Here is a 20000-nt window from a genome sequence, read left to right on the forward strand (position 1 = left end):
TGGATCTAAAACTGAATTACTGAAAATCTTATGCCACCTTGCATAAACATTGCATTGACGTTACTAGTTTGAATCATATGGACAGCTCTGCTGACCACAACCTCTTCAAAAGAACCCTATTAGCTTACTGGAATAATGATTTATTTGCACCAGAAACTTGATCTTAAAACAGAAGCTATAAATTAGTGATTCCAACTTGAGAATCGAAGATGCTTGAATTGGCCTTCATTTTATTGTAAGTTAGAATGAAACATGATTTTCTTTGACAGAAAACCTATACTAAGGAAATTTTATGCGTAGTAGTATCTATCACTAGTCTAAGAATTATTTGCATTCTCTTATTAATTACCTGGGGCATTGACATCAAATGTGTGTTCATTGTTTTCCAATTCTGCCACCATTTTGCTGTAATTAGTATTTGCCTGAAGACAGTTACAGTAATAAAATCAAAACCATCAAATATTCAACAGCTCGATCCAGATACATTATAAGTACTAAATACAATATGAGCGACCGTATTGTATTGGATATACAATGTCAAGCCGAAGGCGAGACATTTTATATCCGATACAAATTTACGGGCGCGAATATTGTATTGTGCTTATGAAATGTCAGCATTTAAGTGTTAATGTACACGAGGTATTTTTGGTGATTCAAGACATTTTAACCGTGAAAATTGAAAGAAACATTTATGTAAATGAAGAGAAAGCTGTATCAGAAATACAGATATTGATTAATAAAACATTTCTTTTGTTTTCCCATCATGAATAATTAATGAGTTTTATAATTTATAAAAACAGTGCTCAAGTTGTCAGGATTAACTAGTCTAGCTAAAAATAAACAGGTGCCTTTTTGAAATGAAGGCTTACAGCTTTGGTCACTTAGTGTTCAGTTAATTAACATAGTTTTGAAATACAAATAAAAAGTACAATTGATTTTTGGTCATTAGCACTTTAACAAAAATGGCCAATTTGAATGATAAGCAACAAATGGGTGGAATTGGTGGGGGGGTTATCATATCACGGCCCCTGAACCCTTTTGGTCAATTTGCTCCATGTACAATTTTGTAAGTGGAGAACAGAGAGTATGCACTTTACCTCTCCATTTCTTGTCCATTTAGTGAATTCAAAATCAGCAAAATGAGGACAAATCTGCAGCCCTTCAAGGTTGATTTGACTATAAACATCTGCAAAGGTAAAACACCAGTCTTGCTTAGTTCCGCTGTCAAATTGAAGGAGGTGGTTGACAGGAATGTGTTGCTGAGAAGGCCAAACAATAAAGATCTCATGGTACACCATCAGAATACAAAAAAGAAAAACAGGATATCAAGCAAGAGGATAGATATGACAGGGCTGCCATTAAGGGATGGGGGCAGGGGATTTTCCCTGCCTACCCAGAATTTCATCCCCACCTGCTTTAAGAGAGGAACAATATAGGTAATATTAATTGTAAATTCACTATTTTCCTCACCAACTTCTCTAATTTTCCTACCTACAGTGCACTTAAGAAATTAGCAACAGCCCGGTAGGTAAGCACTTTCTGAGCCAATGACCCAACACGCCGGTGCTTATCCCCAGTTTCCGTAGCATTAACTAGGAGTATTTTCAACTCCCCCTGGATGGGATGCAAGTCCATCAAAACAGCCCAGTAAGATCATTGTAAATGTAGAGATGAATGAGGAAAAACAAATCCAGACGAATGAGGAAAAAAGTGTGTTTGCCATGTAAATATCACGTAAGAAACAGCAGTTACTGTTGATTTAATAAAAGATGCCAGCACTACACAGGGCTGTGATTCAATAAGCCATCAATTGGCAAAATCAGCAGTTACTTCCATAGTTTTGGAACATTCACAGGTCTGCAGCTATAAATAACTTGTTACAAAAAAGACAAAACATGAGGGTCTAGTACTAACTACTTTTAATTATGACATTCTCCTTCCAATCAAAACCATTTTTTACTATCCTGACTCAAAACTGGAGACTTCAGCGCTCAAAATTGCAACCAATACAGTCACATTTGCAAGTGAAATTTTCCCTTTGATATCTGGAGAAGTGGCAAATTTGCAACTTGTTTTCACCTTCGGTCTTTTGAAACAGAAGGGTTAGCAGTTGCCACTTTGCTGCTACTTTTGCTAAAAATTAAAAAAGAATTGATTTAATTTAATTTTTTAAAAATTTAATCTAATTTTGCCACAATTCATGGAGTGGCAGCGGATTTGAACTCACGACCTCCCGTGTGACAGCCTGGTGCTCAACCAACTGAGCCACCAGTGCGCGAATAAAGATTATTTTGTTTCTCGCCGTGAATTTTCTTTCAATGAGACAGTGTACTGTAATCGTAGCGTAATTTAGCTGAGATGTTACAAGCACAACTCCATTCCTTCGATCATTCGCCATTTTTAGCGGTTTCTAAAATACAAACAAGTATTGCAGGCTCATATTTGGTTTTTCTAAACTGCAGCGCAATAATTTTGCAACTAAAATTTCTGAAATTGTGACTGGGTTTTTTCATTAATTTCAAGCCCTGCAGTTACTGAGTCATTCTAAAGGACAAGACTGTCCCTTACAGTTAAACATACAAAAAAAAAAACAGTATCAGTCAATGATGGTTAGTCTCACCTCGCAGTTCAGACAAATCAACCATGTTGCTGTCCTGGGTAGTTTGTCCTTCTGTTGAGGCCTCCCTTGTTGCCATGGTTACAGTAGTGGAGTCCAGTAAAAGCTCGCAACTATCATCCCGAACAAACAGGTGATTAAGAAGCAGTCCTCCTGTACCACCCTCATCAAAGGCAGCAGAAGTCTTATGGAACAATGGATCAACCTGAGACAAATAACATTGTCATTATTGGGGTTATCTTAGTGTAGAAGCCTACACTGTACAGTACATTCTTTGTCATAAGCTCCTAAATGTTATGGTTAAGGTTAAATTGTTTCAATTATTCTCTCCAGTTTTTGTTACATTACAAATGGGAGTTTCAAGGGTTTATCCACTGAGGCATGAGCCCAATTATGGCCACAAGCAGTGATATCATATTGTCAGGCATGCTTCTGAATTAAGGAAGCACATACCGGTAAGACAGCTGAACATGTTAAAATGTGGGACAATGCTGCCTGTAAATAGTACTGCCGTCTAGCTTGGAAGGGCTGAATAGTTTGTGTTTTTGTCTTAAACTCTTCTTTCAAACTAACTAACAACAATAATTGCCAACGAGCAAGCAGAGCGAAGACATGAGGCTTGCGAGGCGGCCAGCTTAATGCCGTGCTAAGTATTGCAGCAGGCAGAGAAATTCTTGATCGTGCTGTGAAAAGTCGAATGCAATTGGAATGTAAGGTTCCCTGGAGATTTTAGTAGGGACCAATAAAAGCGCCTGTTTTGACGTGTGATGTCATTAGACAAACTTGCATGGTGCACGTAACTATTGGTGATCTTGTGTTCGGAGGTGAGTGAAAACACATTTTTTTCCCATTTCCCTGACCATTGTGTTGTGTACACTTGCTTTGAGTGTTCTTTAATATTTATTTTCGAACCATCGTGTTCTATATTGAGTGAACGAGCTCAAAACTAAACCGGCGTACGTGTTGTTATCGGCCGCTGTTGTCAATTTCGCACGTGAGTACAGCAGTTTGTTTTTCGTTTTGTAACCACTGAGTCGTGAACAATTTAATTTAAGTTTGAAAGAAAATATGTTGTCTGCCAAGTACACAATTAAACGATCAATTTGACGTATAATTCATGGCTGTATCTTGCAAAATAAAAATTCTACAAGTGAAACGACTTTCATGTGCTAGAGAGTTTGATTCCCCGTTACATGTTCCACACTGAAAAGTCTGAAAACGCTTTGGCGATTTTTTACATGGCACTGATTTTACTCAGCTTAATTATTATATATTCCTTTTAAAATCTTACCAACGTTCAAAAATTACAGCAGTACTTTCCATATTGTTGCAAAACACGTTGACAAATTCTATTAGTGTATTATTGTTAACTAGATAAGTTGAATAGCAGTACTTTCGAATAAAAAAATTTACAACTACTGTTGGGTGTTTTGGAACTCTGATACAAATCTGCAAACTATGTACTATAGTGACTGTTTCGCTGGCACTTAGCGATAGCTATTACTAGTAAATTAAATAATATTACACCTTACCTCAAAAGCTAAATCAAACTGGTTGACATTCAAGTTTTTCAGATTTGTCTCTATGGTATTTCCAGGTCTATGGTGGGTGGTCTTGAATAAAAAATAATTTCAGGCATAGTTACTGTAAAACTTTGCACAATTAGGAAATGGTGATTGACCCAGTTTCATTTGTTATAATATTATCAGACAGAAGAACTACCTTTTTTGCTTTCTGAGACCCTTGTTGTGGTCCTTCTTCAGGGTTTCCAGTAACAGCATTTTCATCTTCTGTAAAAAATAATAACTTGATTGTTTAGAATTTCTTTCATATCTTCATGTAAACACAGTTGCATTCATAATTTGCTGCTTACAAGACCATGTCAGTTGGTTGAGTATAGGAATATTGTGCTGGAGGTCAAGGGATTGACTCTGGCTGGACCAACACTCAGCGTCTTTAAATAAGTAAGGAGAAAGTGCTGCCTTTGTAATGAAATCTGCAAATGGTTAGACTCTCTAGTCTTCTCAGGCTCGATTACCAGCTGTTTGGGAACCAGAGCTAGCACTCCTCCCTGAAGACAAAGCTGGACTCGAGGTGAGCCATTGTTGATCTCAGCCAAATATCAGTGACTTGCCTGCCCAAATCAAGCAGGCATAAATTATATTCTTTAGAGGAAATGTTTAAAACATTGTTGCTGTGAGGTATTGACTGTATTCAAGCTTTACAGTGCCTTTAAGGTAGGAAACATCCAAGATTTTGACAACGGAAAGTGTTTGAAAGAAGTTGGAGACTGGTATTGTGTCTGAGATATACCATCTGAGTTCGGAGAATTCACTAATTTCCAGTCGGCGCCAAGGGCAAATTGCAGCTTTCAAATCCATTGTTACTGCAATTTCTCCTCAGACTTCGCTAAATGTGAGAGCAAGTAACATTCTTCACAATCAATTAAAATTACTGCTGAGTTTATTTGTGGGTAATTCCACGGTAATTGAGACATACACTTGGAAAAATTAGCATTCACTTAAAGGACAGTATAACTGTATATCTAGACTCATTATAAGATAGATTGTTATGAAATTGTACTTTTTGGTTGTCAGCGGAATGATTTCATGGCATAAATTATCATTAATTAATCAATTCAGCCTGTTTGGCTGTCACAGAGGGGACATGCACAAATGACCATGGGAAATCTATCTTGAGAGGAAATCTAGTAAAAACTGTCAGGACATTTACTTATTTACTTAGACTGTTTAAGTTAATGATTTCTCCCTGATTTTGTCTGAAGAAAGAGATCAAAGCCTATGTCCAAAATTGAAGTGTCCCCTCTGTGACAAAAATAGGGATAAAAATTATTATCTCTTCAAAGCAATTGGTAATAATTGTACAAAATTCTGTTAACAGTTGAAGTATGGGCTGACAAACTTACAAGGTGTGGAGGAGTTCTTCTATTTCTCTTTTCTTAGGATAGGTGTGAAAACGTTCCAGGGAAGAAAGATTGTGTCTGTCAAACTAGTTGATGGTAAAAGGGAACACAGGCAAAAGAGGTTGCTGTTGTTTAAAATTGGAGAAGTGCATGAGCTTTTCAAGGAAGAAAGCAATGTTCAGATAGGCAAATCCAAGTTTGCAGAACTCCGGCCACCCCATGGCAGGTCATACCATCATCTGCATTTGACCATGAAGTATGCATTTGTAAGTATCATGGAGTTCAGGTAGGGAGCTATTACGCAGTTGACTATGTAACCACCTTCTATTTTGGAAGAGTGATTTCTGTAGCAGACAGCTTTGTTGAAGTTAAATTCTTGCACAGCAAAGGCTCCACCACCTATGACTGGCCAAGAACTGATGATGTGGACAGGGTACACTGTAGTTGCATTTTTTATGGTCCTGTCTTACTTGTGGGCGATCACCCTTTTACTATTTCAACTCAGCGTGAGGTTGAGAAAGTGCACCTTTTCATTAGAAAGCAGCACAAACTTTAAGCAGTGCATGCTAATAAAGAAACTTGGACGAGTGGTAACATGAAACTGTCTGAAAAACATGCTGGAAGTAATCTTGTACAAAATTTTATCACATTAGCCATTGCTAGTAAAACTACACCATTCATACAAGTCATGTTTGTAAACAACATGGAAGATCTGCATAGGTCCATAAGTTTATAATTATTCTACTAGCATTGTAAAATGTACACTGACATTTGCTTTCATAGAACAGTGTACATCATATACAATTGACTGCATTGCAAGTTATGTTCAGAAGTTGTTCTTGCCTTTTTTGATGTACGGCACTTTCATTCAATGAACAACTTACATTCAAAATCATCTTACATGATTGTACTGGTAGTTACATCTGTACATGCATAAATGAGGTCAATACTTTCAGGAAAAAACATTATCACCTCAATTCTGTGTTCAGTCATTGTTGAGAGAGAGACACGTAAATTATTGATGTATCTGAGCTGTTTGTATTTTTAGATTATACAAGACTTTATAAGACTTCATGGAAGTTGTAGATTGGAAAGTGTCTTGTTTTTGTTAGGACAAGGTCTTAATGAGCCTTTTACAGTACAGTGTTGTCTTTTTCAATTGCCTAGCTTGTCAGAACCTAATATTTCTAAATAAAATAAAACAAAAATAATCAGAAAGTGACCCTGTTTGAGAAGGAAGGCATTATTAAAAGAGTGTGCAACATTTTTACAGATACATGTATATATAATACACCTCAAGAAGGTTTTGGTTATAACACTAGACAAGTCTAGTATCATTATTTTACTTAAACACTTTGCTACAGAGAAGATTGCAGGGTGGCTACTAATGACCGCTACCTATTAGACAAGAGGTACCCTCCGTGACAGTCCCCTCTGTGACAATAACCGTGATCATTCATTATTATCTGTGCTGTATCAGAGAGCAAGAATGTCTTTTCCATCAATGCAGTTTAATTGTTGATTAACATAAAAATCAAATGTGCACTTAAGTGTTGTTGCTGCTGGTTTACATTCACAGGATTTTTAGCCTAGTTTTTAAATTTCAATTTTCTTTGGTTTTCTGGTCCCCTCCGTGACAGATCGAATAAAGGACTAAATCTTGCCAGATGTGACAGAAATAATTTTGAAAGGATTTGATAAAGAAGAGTCATCGGTTATTTAATCATTACAAGTCCACAGTGAACTAAACTAAATTTGGCAAAAGGAGCTATTTATGGTATTGTTTTCTGAGATGTCCCCTCCGTGGCATGCAAAATATTGTGGAATTACCCTTGTGGCAGAACGATGTGCTATGTAATTACTGTTTTGTTAAAATCAATGTTTTGGGTTGTCTAATTCTATTTCTCCACAACTATTTACTTTGCTTAAATTACATTTTAAATTTACGTCACAGACACAATCTATCGCTCACGAGTCCAGCCATCTCTTCTCAAGGAGGGTGGCCAAACTCAAGCGAGTTGAAATCAAGCCTAAGTATAGTCTTCTTGGATAAGGATGATCAACTGTAGACACCATCTCACAACCCAACCCAACCCAATGTCCATGACCCAGTGGGACGTAAAAGACTTCTTAAACTATCCGCAAAAAGTAAGAAATGGAGTTCCTTCGGTGTTTTGGTCTGTCCTCTGCTGATGAATGCACAGGTTCTCACACAGCAAATCATATTAACGAAGTGTATATGTGGTTACGTGAGAAGTCAAATTAAGAGACCCAATGGGCAAGCTGGCTCAAAGAGGTTTTAACCTTTGCTAAGTGTCATCTAAATTAAAAAATACCATTAAAACTTCTTACACATAAAAACCATGAACTTAGAGGTTCTGATCACAACGTAATCAAGGTTATATTTACAATTACTTTAAAATTACCTTGATTGTCAGCTCTTCCCAAACCTCCCAACATTTTATAGGCTTGTGCATGAATAGAATCAACACGACCTGCATAAATTTTGGCACTTGCATCTAATGTGCAGCTTGCAACCTGTATCAAAACACAATCACGTAGAGTAGTCACACAAATATTAAATTAAGTGTTATTTTGATACATACATGTATATAGTTGTACATTTGTCCTCTGTGATCATAGTAATTTTAGGATAACATCAGCTTGGTGGCACTTTCACAACTCCACAGGTACATTTATTTCCTTCATAGAGTCCTTTCACGGGAACACGAGCCCAAAAAATCGACCTGCTCCCAACTGAGTGGATACATACATGTTTGAATCTCGTTAAAGCCAACTGAATTTTTCAGGTGTCTACAAGAGACGATTCCTTAAATTTTCCAGACAAGTGAGAGGATCATTTCCCTCTCTTACATGTACCTTAATGTTGGAATACAGGGTCCGAAATTAACTTTTTGATGCAGGAGCCAGGTGGCAGCTGATGTCGTTTGATTGTCCATTGCGTGGAAGACAAGTATCAAGGGGATAATTTTTAAGGGAATCATTCTTCCAGCTAGAACAGTGCATGGGTTTTTTTATTCAAACAAATTATTTCTTCGATCGCTGGCTTAGTTGGATGCAAGGTTGAAAGATTTCATGATCAGTCGCCAGCTGGCAACTAGCCTGAAAATTCCGGTCACCCAGGCTCAACTTTCAGTCGCATTGCATGGCGACCAGCTGGTCCCAATTTCGGACCCTGAAATAGGGGGAAAAGTGCTGACACTTAATTAATGTAAGGTGGCTGGAACCAGTCACTTTTCAACTGTATCACATACAGTGTAACAGCAATGTTATGGTACCATACAAAACACCAATTTTGCTTAACAAAATGCACGGGCTATTGACGCAATAGGTTACCATGGCAACATTCAGAGCTACCTTCAATTTTTACTGCTTGAATTGGCTTCCATGAATTTTTTAAAACTTTGCTGATAGTTCTATGTCAGAGTGCTAATTACTATTCTACAAGCGAGATTACAAGCAAACAAAAAAAAATATATACAATCATGTAGGGTTTTTTTTTGGAGAGCTTTAATGTTGCCATGGTAACTTATTGCATCAAAACAGTAGGTGCATTTTGTTAAGCAATAATTGGTGTTTCATGGTACCATAACATTGCCATTAGGTGATACAGTATAGTAGTTATAACCCTTCTCAAAAGAAGGTCTCTTAAAGGTGGTGTACCTTTAGTGGACATTTTCTGTTGGATATCAAAATTTAGCATGCATTTCATAAACCCACTGACTCCCACGGGTTCCCCATGGTTTAGGCCGGTTTGGGCGCCAAAGGGTTAACAGTATTTCTGGACATTAGGGAACAAATTAGGCACCTACAGTCTGTAACATCAAGTACAAGACATGATCAACCCTTTCTTGTACAGACTGTAATGAAAGCACTTTACCAAAACATAATTACCTCCTTCATACACGCAAGTAAGACATCCATCCTACTCACCTGGAAGTTAGTCATGTCTCCTTCTTTCACTGTTTTGATCAAGTCTTGCATGTAGTCAATCAAGTGGAGACCAAATGCATTCTTTGCATTGATTTTCTATGAATCAAGGAAACAAAAATTGACTTCCAGCAATTTGCACCACTTTGATGCAATCTTTCAAACCAAAACACACAGCAATACACCGTCCTGTAAGTCACATGTGGCTGAAATGATTTAGGCCATGTTAGATTCAAACATACATACTGTATGTGACCAGGGTTTTTTTGGGTTGACAGTGAATGACTTACATGAACAAGCTGACTCTCGAGGGAATTAAAGGACCTTGTCTGTTTATTGCTTTTGTACACGTCTTGTTTATTCTAGACGATTGATCAAATTTCTTCTCTTGCAAGGGAATCATCACCCTAGTCTCTCTCCTTTTTCATATGTTTGGTTTCTTGGGGAGTGTTTTTTAGTTTAACCCTTTAAATCCTGAAAGTGCCACTTGATTTTACTCTGTATAATGCCTCCCTCTCCAGAGGTTTCATTAGCAGCCGGTTACTGGTGGTACACCACCATCAGTTTGTCACAAATTGGCCTCTCACTGCTGGCTACTCTGCCTTGATTTTCACTCAAACCTTCATGAAAGACAAGAATGACCGCCGCTTACATTGATTGGCCTAGGCATCTACCGGTACTTCAAAAGTTATTGAACCCCTGCTACCCCCCCCCCCCCCCACCTCTACTTTCCACTGTTTATCAGTGCAACTTGTGCCTGTCTTCTCTGCTGCGTGAGCAGGTTTTGCCAGCCATAGGTAGTCTCCATCTTGAAGCTAGCTGCCAGTAGTGGAAGTACTCTCAAGCACCCAACCTCCACTTAGCAATGCAGTTGTTAAACGCTGATTACAGAATAAAGAAATATTACTTACATTTTCAGTTGACAACTTGATACAATTGGAGTACAAATCTTTTAACTGAGTATTGGTTAATCCATTGGTTCCCGTGCTCTGGCTCCTATCCAAGATATGTACATTGCAGAATTTTAAAATATTACAAAAATAATGTAAGTTATTATTGCATCAAATGCCAACTTTTAGGCTTTAATGGAAGGTAGGTACCAGGGAAATCCAAGGGCTTAAACTGTCGCAAGCCAGCCCCAGTTTGTGCTGATTATGATTTGAAACTTCAACATCTGTGGCATTTGAACATGTTATTTTTAAGGGTCCATCATTCAAATTCCCATCGTCTACAGCAAAAATTCCTTTAAAATAATTATCCGGCCTCAACTAGCCAATATAATATAAAGATTATTGGACATGGACATGGAAATTTCATGGTAATTGTTTTATCACAGTTTTTTTTTTTCAATTCAAGAGGCAAAAGTACATGAGATACAGCTGTATGTATATTTGTACCAAGCCAATATAATAATTAAAATTATTGTCCCCTTGTAGCAGCATTGTATGGAGAACGACGCATATAACAATACACTCCATTAAATGCAAGCAAGTGGCTGGGTATTCTGCAGTTTAGCTGTATATTTTAGTAAACTGAATTTTGTAATTGCTCCTAGTGAACCACCTCTTTTGCACCCTTGCCAACAACGTTAAGTTTATGCACAATTAATTGCCGGCTGCAAGTGCCAAGGAGGCCAGCTGGTGTAAATGGAGTATCTCCATATTGAATTAAACAAATTTCTAGTTTCTAAAGAAACTGTGGTGCTGTGTCGGTAGGATATTGAAACAGGAAAATTTGGTTTTAGAGCAGTTTTCAATTGAGTGTCGAAAGTAATTAGCGAATTGCTTTGGTTTATGATTACTTCACTCAATGATTGGTTAAAAGTTCTTGCGCCATTTTTTCAACCAATCAGATGCGAAACCAAAACCAAGCGTGGTTCGTGCGTGCACATTTTCCCACGCTTTGTGTCGGTTACGTGTTATTACTTTGAGATGTGATTGGTTTACTGGCTTGTCTCGGACCTTTTTGATTGGCCAAAGTAGTTTCTTTGGTGTTAAGACACTCGTTTGTAACTCGCTCTTTCAAACGTGTTGATAATGGTCGAATTACCACCGTAAACGATTTAAATATCGTTCACGGTGGTAATTCGACCTTCATCAACATGTTTGATGAAACCAAATTTTTCTTTATTGAATTATTCTTGCCATCTAGTGTGACAGACATCTGGAAATTTAACCTTGCTGGAAAAAGTTGCCAGGGAACAAATTAGGCACCTACAGTCTGTAACATCAAGTACAAGACTTGCCCTGAAACCTACAGTTCAGTTTTCCTTCTCTGTAATAATCGAAGGAATATCTGACCACATGCTCACCGTTCGCTGTCGAGGCGACTGGCACTCCTTGGTGTACTAGCAGGACTTTGAAGGCTTACTGTTGTTGCTTTGGAAAGCCGTCTCTGTCTTCTTTCTGCTGCGTCGTCATTCTCTGCTAAGTGAGTTACCGGTGTATTGGTACTTGTCAGAACAATTCCGCGTCTTCGTCTCGTATTTGGGGATACGAAGTCCGGCGTTCGAAATACAGAATCTACGTCCGCCATCTTTGTTCGACCGTCACACAAAACTAAATTCTGAGGTACTTAAGATTAATAGAACGCCAATTAATAAATTATAGGTCTTTTGTGGGACAACTTTACAGCATTGAGTCTATAAATAATCGGAACCTTATCAAAATATTGCGGAAATTTCGCTCTCCGAAATCATACTTCCCGCTCAAAACAACCGTCCAAAAATCAACACGTGATCTTTCTTGCTCTTACCCTCCCCTCCCTAATGAACGTCAAACAAAACATGGCTGGTTTCGTGACAGCAAATCGCTGGGCAACGGGAGTAGAAACTCATAAAACTTCAGAGGGAAGAATATTGTGTACAGGAATTGGATGTGTAGGGTGTTATCCTGATGTGTTTGCTGCAGACGCTAATGAACTTGGAGTGTGTGATGTCGACTTAACTGCGGGTATTTTGGGCCTTCGATCTTTCTTAGACGAAGGTGGCTCTCAATATGACTTAAAACGTAACGCAAATAATTTTTCGAAGAAGCAAAAGAAGGTGAAAATAAGAGAAAAGAGGCCAGGAAGAACAACTCATAAAGAGAGAGTATGTTTTGAAAGAGCCACAATAAACCAGGAAGCTGATTGTAACATGCCGAGAAGCAGACCTGTTGTCAGGAAGGGACCAACGGAATTACATACCGTTGCTACCCAAACAGAATTTCCCGATTTTGGAATAGATAAGCATACAGAGCCCGTGCCTGTAGAAAAAATGAAGGAACCATGCATAAAAGATAAGCTTACTTCTGTCGAAGAAAGGAAAGCTGTTTACAGTGAAGGCACCCGTTCGGGTGATCATACTGGACACACAGGTGATGACACAGTAATACCCCTCAACGTAAACACAACTGTCAACAAAACAACCCAGAATTTAGAGACTTTGTTTAATCAACAATTATCTGGATCCGGTAGAATAAAAATCTTCGACGAATTGTTTATGGTAAATAGGAAAGACAAGTCCCTAAGCTCATACATTAATCGTCGCAATTTGCCGTTTTGCAAGAGTGTTTTCCTCGAGCAAGACAGTCACGCGTTTGGCGAAGATGCTGTGTGTTTCTTCTTTGCGTTAGAATACTACAATAGTCGGAGAATTTTACCGCACTTTAGGATAATGGAAATCGTTGAAGCACTCAACACAAGAGTGGATCTTGAAGACATCAAGTGCGTTCAACGAATTTCCCATCGCTGGCATATAGTGCTAAAAAGCCGAAAGTATAATACTCTTTTGAGAAACTCAGGCTTGATGTTGAGAGGACGTACTTATCAACTTGTAGATGATGTTGATGGTTACTTTGATGTGGTCTACTGAAGAATCAGTTTGCTTCGATGCATTCCCTTTTTATTTGACAATGGCTTTTTGGATATTTTTTGCCTTTCCTCATTTCTGACCTATCACTGTAATTTTAGCCTGAAGGGAAGTGGGATGGCAGAAATGAACCTGATTAAAGATCAGTCAATACTGTATGGATGGACAGCCCATTATAATTATTACAAAACAAATAAATGCAGGGTCTATGATGGGATAAAGCTTGACTCAATCCTTTGCGATCCGGCAGAAAGCCAAGGTTTTGGGCCAGTTGCAAAGTAGGTACGGACCACAGACCATATATCTTTGCCATGCAATTTTGCCGTTTTTTATGAAATGGGTCCAGACCTGCTTTTTTGGCCCCAATACCGAAGAAAACCGAGTCTAGACCCCTTTTTGTAGGTCAAGAGCACTGTGAGAATGGTCTCTGCTCCAACTAAAATAAAATAAGGTCCAGACTCTGAAAGTAGGCAGATGAGTGTAACCAGTGTGCCAAGAACGGGACCTAAAGGCCAGTTTTACAATGAGCCAAACCAAATTGTTGGGTCCAAACCACTTTTTAATCTGTCCGAACCCAGTTTTTTCTGTAGTGTAAATGGCCCTTAAGGCCATTCGCGATGTCAGAAATGTAAAAAAAATGGGGGGTCACCGACTTCCTTTTGGAGAGAACTTGCCCGGAAAGAACACCCTAAATCTGGAAAAATCTGGCTTCTTTAGCGAATAAAGCCCCAGTGTCTGTAAGCCCACAAATATTGCAATTACATCTTTGAAGTGAAATGTTCTCTAGACCAAACTTTGTTTAAGTGGACCCATCAAGTGAATTTAGTTAACTGTTGAGGTTCCTTGAAGAACAAATTCGCATTTAGCGACTATAGTTTCATGCGCCTTGCAGCTGCAAGATGGCAGGATTCCATGTCCCGAGGACAAAAATCTTGAAATTTTTAAAACTTCCCACATTGATTTTTTGTTCATTTTTCGACAATAGGGAGATAATTGCAAATAAAATCTGTTTCTGAAAAGAGAAGTAGGGGTCACCGAACATCCAAGATCGTTAAATCCAAGCAAAGCTATAGCAATGGCCATCTGCCCTATCATTGTTCACTCGATGCATGACATGGCATGTGAATTTGCGTGTGCGTTGTAAGGATGCGTAGTAGCAATATGCGCGAACGTCCTTAAGTCAATGCTTCCATCCAGCTATCTGTCACCCTTGATGGACTGCCATAAATTTGCAATCAAATTCCAAAATCTGAAATAAACTGGTTTTTTTTACCTATTGTTCATTTTCTATCAAAAGAATGAAGCATTCACAAAAAGTCGAAGTCAGAGTGGAGCAAGGGCTTGTCTTTTTTTCCAGGTCAATCAAATGTGAAGGAGTCTGGTGGACAAATCTGATCCCTTGCTAATTGTATTTTATCTCAAGAAAAGACTTCCCCTTTCTTCAATCAGGTTGTCATGAAAGACTTACCAGGAAGTTATATCATTTTTTTAAATTGAATACTCATTAACACAATTTACATACTTTCAATATTATTATCATTGAAGAAAGAGGGCAAAAGACTGGGAACCACGCTTAACACAAACACACCATCCCACCCGGTAGCTCCGTTTACAATCAACAGACTTGAAAATTTTGAACAATATCCTAATTTTAATAATACAGTAATCCAACAAACATGCATATAAATTACAAACCATTTCACGCAAATTATGTACAAGTTTATAAAAGGAACAAAGATCCTTCACAAAGAGCAGAGAAAATCTCAGCCAGGCCATCGAGAACATTTCAGAAGATAAACTGTTGCTCTCTCACCAGAAAACAAAACCATCAGCTCACAACAATGCAAACAATAAAGCTAAAGTACCGGTAGATTCAAATTTTATTGAGTACTCATCCTATAGCCATTCATAATTTATTCTTAAAAGGGATCAAGTCATTCAAATTGCCAAATTAAACTTGGTTCGTATTTACCTAGTTCAACAGGGAACGAAACTAGGTGAAACTGAATCAAATTAATATTATTTCTTCTGACTTAGCTACTGTGTGACATGTATTTTTGCCAAAGCCGTGGTTCGCTAACTTCTGGCTTCTTTAATTTATTGTCAATCAAAAGAGGAAGAAAAGAGGGAAAGTAGTGATGTTCATTTGCTTGAATTTTTTGATTGAGCCATTCACTCCTGAATTGATATTAATGATATTATTTGAAACTAATTTTAGTTCAAGTGTTTATGATAAGAGAAGGTGTTTAGGTCACTTTTAATTTCACATAACCACACACTTATATTATGCTCAATGCGAGATTCAAAGGTGTCAAAGTCAATAATGCTGTGTAAAGATTTCAATTAAACACAAGAACAGCAGCATCTCCTTACCAGATCATGGACAATCTTTGTTGAGTTGATTTTAACCAGTGTTTTTCAGTTAACTCATCTTGGACAACAATTTTTCAATGATTTGATAGAATAAAAATTATTATTATTGTTTTCAACATCTTGAGAATTTATTAAGTACTGTTTTCTGCATAATAAATGATTATAAGTGAGAACCTTTTTTTAAGTAATAAAACTTGAAGTGGAACAAGACAACGTCCTTGATGCTAATTTGGTTTATTTCATGACAATATTTGTCAGATTTTGTGACAGTTTTTTTGTAAAACATAATTTGCAGTTCTCAAATTGTAAGCAATAAAGATAACTAAACATAATTAATTTATGAAACGTTATCAAACTTTTTCAAGCTTTGACAATGGCAAAATGAAGCAACACTCTTTGCTTAATGTAATAATATTATCATTATACTACTTTTCGCACTAACAACTTATTTGCACTGCCTTGCCAAGACCCAGTCTAATCCCTTATAATTTTGAAGGCTCCTATGCATGCACTAGCTTTGAAGGACTCATATCAATGACTCCTAAGTCATTAACTTAACCCAAGACCACCCTTTGGGAGAAACTTTATCCTAATCTTCTTAAACGACTCTTCTTGTATTACATGTAATTACACCAGACAACAGTATTTACAACTATTTTTGCCAGGAGTTCCTGGATTTTTTGTACAAAAGACAAACAACATTAAATGACAAAATATTGAAAGAGAGCTATGATCAAGATGGCAGGACAGCACTTGCCCTTTTGCCATTTGGAACTTGATCGGAATTGAGGAAATCCCATATAAGAATGGTGTCATCGTGTGAACTGCTCACTATTTGGAAATCATCAAACTGCAGTCTGAAAACTCGGCCTTGATGTTCCTGTGGAATAGAGACACAAAATGCTGTTAGTGATGCCATTGTTGTAGGAATGAATTGACTAACATTTGTAGGAAAAATTTAAAATGGACAAGACAAAAAAACTGCAATGGAACATGGACATGAAAGAATTTAGAGATTGATGGTTAGAAGAGTGTAAACAGCCTGCAAGTGGACTGTTCCGTTGCAAATGGCACCCTGTCACCAAGCCCCTCATTTCCACAGCACGCCATTTTCAACAGAGGAGCCTGCTTGCAGGTTAAGAAGAGTTCCACTCGGACATTTTCTATTTAAGGAAGAAGAATTTAGAGACTCAAATCAATCAGATCATTCTCTAGCCTCTAATGAAGGGAGTCGCCATCATCATCAATAATTTTATTTAATGTTCCTTTCAAGACTCCCTCCAGATAAATATTTTTTTTGAAACAATTGGACCCTTAAAATACTGGTAGATTGGATTTTAAAAAATAAGGGAGACCCTTAATAATGAAAAAATGTTTCTCAAACTTTGTTGTTGCAGTTGTCTAACACTCTTTTATGGACTGTTTAAAGTTACACATTCTATATACAGCGCTTGACTTTCAGGAAAAAAACCTAGGAGCTAGCTGGCCTTAAGTTTTCAGATTTGGTCAGCAGCCAAAACATTTTTGGCCCTTTGGGCCTTACAAATTTCAACAAAAGGTAAAATGCAAGCAAGGCCGAGCTGAAAATCAGAGCATGTAAAGCCGCCTTGACAACCAGAGATAGTTAAGAAAAGTTGCAAATTTTAAATGTTGGATAATTTGACTTGAAAAGAAATAATTGGATAAAAAGTTAATGTACATCAATCATAACATTATAAGTGAATTCGATTGTCACAGAGTCAACTGTTCCAGATATCGTAATTACATTCCCATTTTAAATATACTCTCGATCCCTGGAAATACTTTTAATTCGCAAACCCTTCTCTTAACATGCAAACGGACTCAACTGGCGCAAAGATATTCTCCTGTTTGAAAACTTGTGAGCCTTTTTTCCTATGCCAATGCTAAAGAACGCTAACACTGGTTTTCACTAGTGACGGATTCGGAGTCATAGTCGGAGTCGTAAGGGTGCTTATGACCTAGTGAAAATCAAAGATTGGAGCCATAGATGGAGCCATAAGCTAGACGGCATCAGAGTCAGAAGAATCAGAACATCCCCATTTTCTTCTGACTCCGCTTATGACTCCGTCACTTCTGATTCAGTGGAAATTACATTGTCGGAGTCAGAAGAAAAAGCGGAAGAACCAACCAACCACAATGCTTGGAATCGAGCATTGTGATTGGTTTATTCTTCCATTTCTGCTTCCGACTCCAACAATGCAGTTTTCACTGGATCATAAGCAATGGAGTCATAAGTGGAATTGGTATTCTGCTTCCAACTCCGATCATGGTGCTCTGCGCTTCCGATTACAACTCCGGACTCCGACTCCGTCCCCAGTGAAAACCAGCCTTAAATCTCCACATCATTCATTGTACCTTGAGAATGGTGTCACGATGACACCGAAACATCGCCTGTTAATTTTTTTATTCTCTTGTTCAAATTTGCGACATTCGTGACAGTGGCACATTTTTTGAAAGTGTTACTACCGGTAAGTTAACACGATTCATTATGAACCACAATTTTCTTTTTTTCTCATTATTTCTGAGAATTACAGAACTTTTTTAATGGAAAAAGTATTACAGTACATACGTAAGCTGGAAACCAATTTTCATGCCGAATAAACATGTGATGAGGCATAGCAGTGTACACGCAAGTACGTGGTCATTGCATTTAGCTTGTTTACATAATTATTTTGAAGTTACAAAGACTTTTTCTTTTAATATTCAAATCTATTATGTTCCAAATAAAATTTTAAGAAAATCTTGGACGTCACTTTTGGAACGAAGTTAACGAAATGTAGATTTCAAAGGACATGTTAACCCGGCTTTCAATGGCCATGTGCGTTTAAGCTAGAAGTATAGTCCGCTATTGGACATTCATTGCACTCATTTGATGAATTAAAAAATTTAATGATCATATAACAAAATATCTTAGTAGCCAGGCTGGTGATTAAGTGTGAAAAGTTAGTCACCAGTGAATAAAATCCGGTTGCAAAATTGGAGACCCCAGTGATCACAACATTGAGCACTGTTATATAATATGTTAATGTCGTGAAGAATAATCCTTTAAAAACTCCCTTGACTTAAGCATTTTAGAAAGGCTCTAATATTCTTCCTGATGAAGAAGTACATATGCATCCCAGAGCTGCAAATAATATCCTGGCTGACGCCGGTCAAATTGTCTGGTCAAACCTACTTTTGCTTGGACATATCCCATTTTTGGCCAGACAAACATCGATTATGTCTTATCGCTATAAAAGTCCCCCCTCCCTCCTTCACATGATGTTTAAATTAATATGAAACAAGAATATTTTCAAACCATTTATTGTACATGAGCATCGATCTCAGTGCAAGTGGAACACATGGTACAGCAAAATCAGTATCACATTAATTTTGTGCGTACTACTATTGCTTCAGTTCTACGTCTTATACATGTACATGTATACGGCTAGTTTTGAAGTTGATGAAATTGACTGAGGCTTGCAATCTAGTTGATTTTCATCATAATACAAGCTAACTGATATGCATTTACAGCAAGTAACACAAGTAGAATCGTCCGCTGATTTGACACAATTTGAGCACAGAATTTTATGAATAAGGGTAAATCTTAAAATGTTTCACTGCTACATGTATATCTTATTAAAAGGGAACAGGGAAATGATACTAACAGACGATTCTCCTTTTTCCATTTCGAATACTAGAACGGCAGCCTAATTTTGCTACTGTTCGTGAACTTCAAGTCTATACTCCATGGGGAAAACATTACCTAATCCTTGCGAAGTATGACGGCCGTAAATCCAATTCTTATCTACATTACCATCACTGAAAAGCTTCTTGGTAACCAAGCTTTTATTCGGGGCGTGCTGGAAGTGATGATTGATTTCTTCCCTTTGAGCCTTTTTAATCTAAACTTACTGCATTTTTGCTTCAGTACGGTTTGACCCACGCATCTTGGGCGACACGTAACACAATGAAATCTGAGGTCAATCGTTTGAGATGAATCACATATACATTTAGGCCAGAAGTTTACATGTTTTCATGTGTGAATTTACTGCTAAAAAGGTGTGTTTCCCTGGAAAATGGAATGTTTTTATTTAATCGCAGTATTTATAGCTTAAGTGATTCACACAGAATGTCGACAACAAAATGAAAGTAAACTTGCTTTCTTGTTATTGTTATTTTCACACTTAAATTTTGAAGACAAAGGGTGCCATTACCCTTGTACCGACACTGAGAGGTTTTGTTGTCCTTCTCACATCATGTTTACAAAACCCACACAGACTAAT

At 37.6% G+C, this 20000-nt stretch overlaps 3 protein-coding genes and 1 long non-coding RNA gene across 5 annotated transcripts in view; 2 read left to right on the plus strand and 2 right to left on the minus strand.

The window, feature by feature from the left end:
* Positions 1-460, plus strand: part of LOC138043646 (uncharacterized) — a 3372-nt gene extending 2912 nt beyond the window's left edge. The window contains exon 2 of the long non-coding RNA XR_011131300.1: positions 1-460. This exon is cut by the window's left edge and continues 125 nt beyond it. This is a non-coding gene — a long non-coding RNA (uncharacterized lncRNA).
* LOC138043640 (condensin complex subunit 2-like) overlaps positions 1-12028 on the minus strand; it is a 31933-nt gene extending 19905 nt beyond the window's left edge. For both annotated transcript variants that reach the window (XM_068890010.1, XM_068890009.1), the window contains exons 1-9: positions 11803-12028; positions 10403-10487; positions 9495-9590; positions 7967-8078; positions 4340-4407; positions 4150-4230; positions 2621-2822; positions 1098-1186; positions 350-422 (exon numbers count right to left, since the gene is read on the minus strand). In XM_068890010.1, coding sequence (XP_068746111.1) covers positions 350-422; positions 1098-1186; positions 2621-2822; positions 4150-4230; positions 4340-4407; positions 7967-8078; positions 9495-9590; positions 10403-10487; positions 11803-12026 — 1030 coding nt within the window. In that variant the 5' untranslated portion in view covers positions 12027-12028. The remainder of the gene's footprint in view (positions 1-349; positions 423-1097; positions 1187-2620; positions 2823-4149; positions 4231-4339; positions 4408-7966; positions 8079-9494; positions 9591-10402; positions 10488-11802) is intronic.
* A 230-nt stretch (positions 12029-12258) lies between these two features.
* LOC138043644 (uncharacterized) lies at positions 12259-13495 on the plus strand. Its single transcript, XM_068890015.1, has one exon. It carries the CDS (start codon positions 12259-12261, stop codon positions 13342-13344), a length of 1086 nt encoding a protein of 361 aa, XP_068746116.1. The 3' UTR covers positions 13345-13495.
* Positions 13496-14972: 1477 nt separating this feature from the next.
* Positions 14973-20000, minus strand: part of LOC138043642 (F-box/WD repeat-containing protein 1A-like) — a 24985-nt gene continuing 19957 nt past the window's right edge. The window contains exon 13 of the mRNA XM_068890013.1: positions 14973-16594. Within this exon, the coding sequence (XP_068746114.1) occupies positions 16448-16594 (147 nt within the window). The 3' untranslated portion in view covers positions 14973-16447. The remainder of the gene's footprint in view (positions 16595-20000) is intronic.

This window comes from Montipora capricornis, chromosome 3 (assembly GCF_036669925.1).
Source record: "Montipora capricornis isolate CH-2021 chromosome 3, ASM3666992v2, whole genome shotgun sequence".
In the NCBI taxonomy this organism is placed as follows: domain Eukaryota; kingdom Metazoa; phylum Cnidaria; class Anthozoa; order Scleractinia; family Acroporidae; genus Montipora; species Montipora capricornis.

Bases quoted from the DNA above. Each gene is read 5' to 3' on its own strand.
- LOC138043644 (XM_068890015.1), top strand. From the start codon at position 12,259: ATGAACGTCAAACAAAACATGGCTGGTTTCGTGACAGCAAATCGCTGG.